Below are 9671 nucleotides of genomic sequence, written 5' to 3'. Positions count from 1 at the left end.
CAACGATTGTATAGGTGTGTATACAGAGGAGATGCAGGAGTGTTGCCCAATAAATGGCTTACAATACTTCAGCAAAGGTCAGGATCAGTAAGTCGCATCTTATGTGCTGCTTTATATTTTAGATGCTGACCTCCCGATCCCATAAAAGCCTGTACATACTAAGCTTATTTGTAGCTCATTGTGTACGGTGCTCACAGGGGGGTCAAGCTGGGTACCCAGTACTTTGCTGATCAGACAAATGCTCCCGATCAGTCAAGTAATCACAAAAGTGTGTAGACTATGTTAAAGCCAGGCCAGTGTGTTATCATGAACTATGCCTCACTCAACATCATCTCAAACACAGGTAATAACAATTGCAAGCAAGACATGTTATTACATACTTTTAAATAACTAATTGATTGCATAGAGTTTACATGCATAGTGCAGTATATTGCACACTACTAACAGTGCATCCTTTTTAAAGGCCAAACCTAATATTTTGTGAATTTTTCCTTAAAAAAAAATAAAAAATTTATATATACATACATACATACACACATCCCTCTTACCTTTGTCTATTACCCTGTTTTAATATGCATACTGTATATGTACTTTCACAATTCCCAGCAGCACTCCCCTTAATATTAATAGTTACCAGTGCCCTCCATGGGCCTGCAGGTTAGGCTGGTTTATAGGAGCTACTGTCTATTGTTATTGTTTTGCACAGAGTGCTGCTCAATGTGTTGTTTACTCTGCGTGTGTGTATTAGAATATATATATATCACACAATTATGACTAGAGTGGACCATCTGACCACAGTTTATTAGCACCTGCCTAGTTGAAGTCACTATGTTTAGTGATTATCACCAAAAAGAATCTGTAAACATAGCGACATAAAGAGATGCAAATCAGAGTGTTACTTAGTCAGAGAATAGCCTATGGGACAGGTTTACTGTTGTCAGCCATGTATCAGTACTGAACAGGTGTAGTGCTCTCAGACTGGATAGAGGTGGCAATCACAGAGACATGTCATAATGTGCAATTAACAGTCAGCTAACAACCCCATTGTTACATCCCTTTGCCCTTCAGGTATGTCCAAGTGCCATAAACATATCACATACATGAGCAAAATCATGTAAATACAAATGTACAGAATACTGTCTTGATTAATAAACAAATAGAACAGATATGACAGTCTGCTGTATGCTTAGGGGACAATGTATTTATTGATCTAAGCCATTTATAAAGACTATGGGATGGACTGTAATGTAAAAAGTGTTTAGTGAGGCACTTCTGAATGATTTTTGACTAAACAGTTGTTCTTGCATCCAAGAATGGATTTTCAACTTTTTTACATCTTAATGAACTTGCACCTTTATTTAAGTTGACCATCACCTTCACAATGGAAGCAGTCATTTTTGTGGGCTGAATTCAGCCTACCAATTCACTAGGGATCACTAACATACCTGAAGCAGAAATTTCAATCCACTAAATTATATTACAGGTATACTCTAATCAAATAGCTGAAGCATGACCTGATTTTGAATATTATAATAAATTAGCAACGTATCCAAGCACACAGGCCATATTTCAGCAGGATAGAAAATACTGTGCACTAAGCGCAGAAAAAAAACAACACAGGCTATTCAATTTCTAAGTGCTTTATTGCTGCTCAGAATGACAAACATTGCTTTGTAAAATCAGTGTAAATTACCTGATACACTAAATAATTTGCATAAACAAGTTAAAAGGCTGGGTCGACCTGTCATGTATCAGTGATAGAAGGCTGCACCTTATCACATACTGTGTGTGCTGACCCAACCTGCAGTACTATAAATCAGGGTCTTCGTTACAGCTCAGGCTCACAATACAACACACTGCATTAAGAGTGCACACAACTTAACCCTACCATTATAAGAGGGCCCCATGAAGGTGAAATATAGTTATGTGCTAACAATTTTAAAGGGACACCATCATCAATTTAAAAATAGAATGTAAAGCTGGCCACACACTAGACCAACTTACATCCAACCAGCCAACTAGTTGATTGGTTGGAATGAAAATCTAGTAAGGAATGGGAGTAAATGATGATCAGCAATTTGCTCCTAAATGCCAGAAAAACAGATGAAAATGGTCGCTCAGACAAGTTTGTTAAATGTTTGATCTAAACAATTTGTTCAAACAACAGTTTTTGTTCATTTTCCGGCATTTGGGAGCAAATTGCTGATTGTCATTTGCTTTCATACCTTACCAGATTTTCATTCCAACCAACTAGTTGGCTGGTTGGATGTAAGTTGGTCTAGTGTGTGGCCAGCTTAAGGCTTACAATTTTACACAGAGCAAAGTTCTATTTTTAAATATATGCATGATGGTTTGGATTTGTTGTGTTAACAGGTTAAAGTCCATTTGTCCTCCCCTATTTTCATTCTTACTTCAGAAAAGCCCTAGAGCCATGATGCAGTGTGCTGTTGCTAAAAATGAAGAAAAAAAAAAATAATCACCCAAAAAAATAATAAAAAAGGGAATAATTCCTATCCTGGAGGTTACCAGCCCTGCACTGTGGAATCCTTGAGAATGAATAAATGAATGGAACTCCCAGAGTGGCATACCCTTGTATCCCCTACAGAATGGAAGAGGGCTCCTTAATAGTTTATTAAACCTACTTTAAAAAAAATGCACTCCCAATTGTCATGAATATATTTCATTTGAATAAGTGGCAAAAATGCACCCCAGCTCATTTCAAAATGCTATTAAACTAAATTTTCATGTCTTTTGGTCTTGATCCAATATAGTCTAGCACCAAATATGCTTTTAATCCACCCAAACTCACCATGCCCCCCCCAAAAAAAAAAAAGTCATAAATCAGTTGCCTAAAGGTGGCTGGTGTGCCAAACAGTGAAGCCGGGCATACACGTCTAGATAAAATGCCTGTCAGACCCACAGACATTTTATCTGGCTGTCTGCCAGCCCGGAGATGTCCACGGCATACACTGTGAGATATCTCAGTGTATTAGCCCCAACATCTGAGCTCTGCCCCCTGGGGAGGGGACATTTCCCTGTTCCTTCCATGGGAAGGAACACAGGAAATGTCTGTTGGCCGCGGCTGGGCAAACACTGCCCGATGCGGCCGACAGTTTAACTCATGAATATCGCATCGGACGGGCATGCTGGACAATCTGGCATGCCCGACCCAGCGATATTTAACACTCAGTCGCCCCCGCACACACGCTACAATTATCGGGCCGATCTGCGGATATCGGGCGGAGCGCCCTGATAATTGTAGCGTGTATGGCCAGCATAAGTCTAGGCATTAGTAATATTCGTATATGTTACCTAAGTATCCAGCCACACAAATTGTCTACATCTAAACGGTCTCCCCTTCTCCCCAGTCCCATAAACTGAACTATGCAATTACAAATCTCCACAAAAAGAGATAGTGTCCCTTTAAAGACCATGTAAGAGAAACGTTATGCAACCTTTCTTAATCATGACCCCGATTTATTACTGCTATTTCAGTACACAAAGAGGTAGACTACCAATTTCTAAGTTATTAAAATAACCTGATAAACAGCATCTAGTCTGAACATGTGGTACTTTTGACAGATTCAAGGGGTTCAATTAAACTGAACATAATAGTTTGTTTAATACATATATGGGTAGAAATAAAATAAATTATATACCGATCAACCAGGAAGAGATGTAATCTGAATGATTAAACATTTAAAAGACATACAGCTGCCTGATCAAAAGTGACACAGAGGACAAAGGTGTGAAAGAATATGGGGTACACAATAGAACAGAAGTTATGAAACTCTGCTCTTAACATACAATCTAAAGTACAGACATCCTTTAAATTAAAGTCCCTCCTTTAATTTTCCGATACTGAAAGCAGCATTTTGAGGCTGGACTGAGTGTACGGTATATAGCACTTTGTGTCTCAGGCCTCAGTTCTGTCACTAGCTCCTCATGAATACATGTGTATGTGAATAGTCTAAATATTGGTTCACCCACATAATGCTTGGCTCCACAATGATACACTTGAAATGCTAGTCTTGTCATATGGTCCACTGAGGACTGCACTCAAGCTCTCTGTCTTGTAACATTAACCACCATACTAAGTGACAATTGCTCCTACTATGTTGAAAAGCATGTTTGTTGTCTCAACATGGACATAAGAGGTGGTCAGCTGACAGGAAGAGGCAGAGAAACGGGGTAGACAAGAAAACGGTCAGTGGGTGAGTGATATATGTATTTTCAGAAACATTTGAAAATTGACAGTCTGGATTTATCAAAGTGTGTAAAGCTTCATGACTAAATCACTATGCAACATTTTTGGCAGTTTCTATAGAGAAAATAGCGCAAATTGGAAAGAAGCAATAAAAAGTTCATAAAAACCAAACTCCAGACATATAAACTTATTGAACAATAAAATTTTTTCCTCCCATAAAAAGCAAAATTTAACTATAAATGTATAATAGACAATGGATAAGGTATAGGTTTCTTTAGTCTGATAACAAGGCAGCTAAACTGGAATTTTACAATTTGTCATGATCTAGTTATTTTTACTTCCCCACTCAAACCTCAGGAGAAGGCGGCATAATCCATAATTCAGTACAACACAACGGAGCATGTTTCTACTCTTAAAGGTGCTGGTCACTACTTTTGTCAGGGATCATAGGGAGAAAATTTAATATATATATACTGTATTTATCATTTTTAAATAATATGCTATATAAGTGTAAATCATAATACAGGCAGCATTAGCTTGTTTTGTTAGTGTCACATCTAAAATCACCCTCTGGTTTCTATTGTGGATAAAGAACCTTGACTAAAACAGCAACCAGCATTCACAGGGCACAACCCCTTTATAGCTACGACCAGGTGAACAGACATGAAACATATTTTACAGAGTTGTGCATGTTTTTCTTCTTTAAAGTCTAAAGCTGGGTACACACGTAAAGATTTTGTGTCCAACCATCCAACTAGTTGATTGGTTGGAATGAAAATCTGGTAACGTATGGGAGTAAATGACAATCAGCAGTTTGCTCCCACCTTACCAGATTTTCATTCCAACCAATCAACACTATTTGTTGGCTACTTACACGTTATGTTCACAGGTAGGATCAGCTCTATTCATTACTATGCAACGTGCCTTTATCTGGCTACAACCACACAGATTCTTTTTGTGTGTTTTACTCATAAGCAGATGCATGTAAAGTAGAACTCCATTAAAAACCAAGGAAGCAGGTCACATTAACATTTGCGTTTATATAATGTGTCATTGCACTTTTCCCTCATTCATTATTCACTATGGAAGACAAAGTGTAACAGTTAATTGTTTGCCTTTTTTTTCCTTTAGGTTATTTTAAGTATTTTTTGGCCTACTTTCTACTGACAGAGCTAAAGAGATTCTGGGATACAATAAAGAAATCAAGGCAAAGTTCTTACCCAATCTATGGTTCAATATTGTTAGATCCTACAAAACATAAGAAAGTATCTAAAACAGAAACCTTTAAGGGGCCTATCCACTACTCGACCTGAAAGTCTGAACGTCTAGCGTTCAGACCTTCAGGGCGCCGAGGTGCGGTGCCCACACTGAATGGCGTTCACTGAACGTCGTTCAGTGAAGGAGCCCAACCTCCTATCTCTGAACATGCCGAACCTGAAGAGTGTCGTCAGGTCGACGGGCATGTTCAGTAGATAGTCGGGGTCGGCAAGGACCCAGCGTGCACGCGCATTGCTGGTCCTTGCCGGCTATCCATTACCAGACTTTGTGAACAACGCGACCAAAACCTCCTGGTTTTGGTCGGATTGGTCACAAAGTCGGGTAATGGATAGGCCTCTTTAGTCGGCTTGACTAAATATCGTTAAAGGTAATAAACAAAAGTGATTACAAGGAAACTGCTTCTTGCGTCGCCATCACTTAGCCTGAAGTTGGGTACACACCATATGATGGTGCGACCCAGCGACAGCGTGATGTAACCATACATCAGGCGTGCCATACACACTGCACAATCTGGTGTACGACGGCGCAATATATCTTTACATGTAAGTGGACCACGTCGCTTGCCATGCAGAACAGCAAATGGGACGACGAAATGAACGATCGTTGTGAACACACACTATATACTATGTGTATGATGTATCGTTCCAATCCACGTTGGAACTATAGATCGTACGATACATCATATAGTGTGTACCCAGCTTAAGTATGTGATTAAAATGAAAAAAACACTTAGGGCTCTATTCATCAAAATATTCACCTGCTTTTGTAGAAACTAAGTATTCAGGCCATTTATCAAAAATCTCACATATCTCCTGCTTACCTTTCTTTCCCAGAATGGCCTGCTGTCCCCATATACTAGTATGGGGACAGAAATCAACAAGCTCCGAAAATACAAGATTTTCAGAGCTTGACTGAAGGAGCATTCGCCATCTTCAGATGCAAGTGATTCACTTTATTTGCTGCATTATGAGCTCAGTGCTGCCACAACCAATACTGTATGTACAGTATATACATACACACATATACAGAGGACCATTTTTCATTTTTATAAAATAAAACAATATTAGGTAGTGGATTACTACTCTACAACCAAACACACAAAGGTGCGACAAGTCTAGGGTGCGATTATGAAAGCTGCGATGATTGATTGCAACAGATTACAGAACATCTGAGCCATTTGTGCCATGTTTCACACTGCGGATAAACGTATTAGAAACTGTAAACGTATTAGGAATATTCATCATAATGTTTATACTTACATGATCATCTACTTTTATGGCTTTCATGTGCTGTGATGCATGATGTGTATGGTGCAAAAGAGAGGATTGCAAATAGCACAGTATGTACATGGTAATAGCTGTCAATTTGTAATCAAAATTGCCAGAAAAATCACCACAGTTTGGTGCAAACATGGGCAGACTGATACAAGCAAAAAACAATTGTATCAGATGCCAAGTTTGATTACATAAAGCAGTAAATCCCATTAGCTCACCACTTTGGTGGCCAACAGGGTGCATGAAAACCTGGCCTTCTATAAAAATGTGTGTATGACTTATGTGACTTCTGCATTACCTTTTGGAGTAACAGTCTCCTTACAGCATTTTACATGATGTAGTTAGTGAGTTAGGAGATTCTACCAGAACACAATCTGGGACGCTGCGAGGAACCAAAAATGCTGCAGTTGCCGATCAACATATGACAGGAAAGCATCTCTGCCAATGATGGATGGTAAATTCAGACATGACTACATGAGAAATTGCTTGACCTCTTAGATTTGGACACTTGTCTATGTAAGTAAATGGCTGAACTACCTGGGAGAGGCCAGATCAGTCCATGTATGGTCAGTTTCACTATAAGGACATAACAGACTACCTGTGTCACAGCACCAAGGGGAAATTGTAGATAAAATGTAACCTGCTCCAATAAGATCAGCATTATGCGGCATTTACACCAGAATATCCCATCTGGCTAGAGAAGCACTGCCCCTACTTACAGGGGAACTTGCTGCAGAGACATAAGAGACCTCGACACCAAAAGCTGGCAGTGCCAAGCAAGAGGATCTCCTGCTCAGACCAGTAGAGCCATTGGAGGACCAGGCAGACTGTTTCAGGTTGGGTTATTATTTAATAACAAATAGTGACTACATGTGTTTTGACCAATCAGACATTTGAAATGGCTGCAAAGATAAAACAAAAAACGAACACTTGAAACTGACTAAGTAACATTAGTCATTACTTATTTGTGTGCTACAGAATATGTTCACAACTCACAATGTAAAGCAAATGGATCAGTCTAAATTAAGAACCTCATATGTGGAACAATACCTAAATCAAATACAAGAAAATGTGCATATAAAAAAAACGTGGGATAGAAGGCAAGAGGGGCATTTATCTGATATGGTCAATATTAAAGATGGTACTGAAGCTGGTCACTACAACTGCCATTTTTTAAGGGAATTCCTCTTTTATATATAACATCCTTTACGTGTTTTTTCATTACTTGTATGCGACTATAGCCACAACGTTTGCACGTTATGATATCAGAACTCATACGAGGATTTAGTCATACTGTAGATAAATTCTGGCTGAGGCTAATGTGATGGGCAATGTGATGTGTGTTGGGTGCAGTCACTGACTGGAGCTGTGCACTGCAGAAGGCACAGCCTCGACAGAACCGTGACTTCACTTCAGTATTCATACAGTGGTAAAAGTACTTCTGAGAGGCTTTGAACCTGATGGAGATTTGAAATTGAAACTGTCAACAAAGTAGACCAGACAGTTATATTACCCTCAACTAAAGTTGTTCCTTATATAGGATACTTGCAAATAGATAAACCTAAGCTCCCAAACATTACATCAAGTCTATAACAAATTAAAATATAAAATCTGTACTAGTATATAGCAAAGAAACAAATTTAGTACATTTTGGTTTCCTGGTCTCCAAAACACATTAAAACAAAAATAAACCTGTGAGTTGCAGCTTTTAAAACTGAATATTTTAGTCTTGGCCCATTGCTATCATGAACATGAAACCCAACACCTTCCACAATCAATATTGAAACATTTTAAAATAGATATTTTGGAGTTCACATATACAGACATCTAGACACATTCGGTGGCGGAGGAGCACCCAATTTCAAAGTCTAAACAAAAACAGACTTTCTTAGGCCTATTGCCATTATGCATCTTATCCAGAGAGGCAGAGAACGTGGGCTCCGCAGGATACATGGAGTCAGACATAGCCTATACATTCTTCAGGTCATCGCTGCACTCAGTTATCCATTAGGGATCGTACCAGAGCTTCTCGCATCATGGCGTCCTCATCAGCATTGTAATCCTACAGAAGACAGGTAGGGGCTAGTGAAACATTGCATAAAACAGACAAGTGTAACATTGGAAGGGGCTCATTCTGTAGAGTTTGCATTTTCATTCTGCAGCAGAGTGCACTGCTTGTAATTCTTACCGATGCCTGCCAGACTCACAGTGGTAATGTTGGAATGATAAAGCTAATAATCCAATAACAAAATTAAAATGGGTCTTCAGTATTAATCTATTGTAAAACCTCACCGTCCTCCCCACATTAGTAATTTGGTGGCAGTCCATTCAGTGATCTGCTGTGTTCAGTAAGATTCCAAAACGAAGGATCACTAGAGACGTCTACATCCCTTAATACGTAAGCTGCCGCGTTCAGGGCCCTCTTTCCCTCTGGATATGCCTTCTAGTTTTTATTTTAGATACTGTATGCTCACCCTTACCTGGTGTACGAGCTCATCAAGTGCCAAACTGCCACCCCTCCCAGCAATCGCCATACAAGATAGCGAGTTGCATTGCCCTCACCCAGTGTCCTAGTCCTACCTAGTCTATTTATAGTTGTATGTTGTTCTTAGATATGTTAATTACATTATACAATATTGTGCTTATGATATGCCGTTACAATTTTGTGGCACCTTAAAAAGAAAAAAGATAATTATCTGACTGTATTCATTCCAAAATGTAGGGAAAAGAGGAATACAATATGATGATACAAAATGACTATGGAACGTGTCTTGGAGTAGCATCACAGCTATAAGATGGGGAGCTATTACTTCTAGCCATAAACAGGGATTATTACATAGATCAGTGTTGGCGGAATCCAGTAATTGTAAACAGTGTGAGCCTACAGCAGAGATCCCTCGGATCATGTCAAC

General features: G+C 39.1%; 1 protein-coding gene across 1 annotated transcript in view; it reads right to left on the bottom strand.

Moving 5' to 3' along the window:
* Positions 1-2256: 2256 nt before the first annotated feature.
* RNF114 (ring finger protein 114) overlaps positions 2257-9671 on the bottom strand; it is a 29244-nt gene continuing 21829 nt past the window's right edge. The window contains exon 6 of the mRNA XM_088472135.1: positions 2257-8821. Coding sequence (XP_088328261.1) covers positions 8756-8821 — 66 coding nt within the window. The 3' untranslated portion in view covers positions 2257-8755. The remainder of the gene's footprint in view (positions 8822-9671) is intronic.

Source organism: Taudactylus pleione, unplaced genomic scaffold, assembly GCF_031769625.1.
Source record: "Taudactylus pleione unplaced genomic scaffold, aTauple2 ptg000121l, whole genome shotgun sequence".
Taxonomy (NCBI): Eukaryota; Metazoa; Chordata; class Amphibia; order Anura; family Myobatrachidae; genus Taudactylus; species Taudactylus pleione.
The sequence above is the reverse complement of the archived record's forward strand: the minus strand, read 5'-3'. Positions and strand labels throughout refer to the sequence as shown.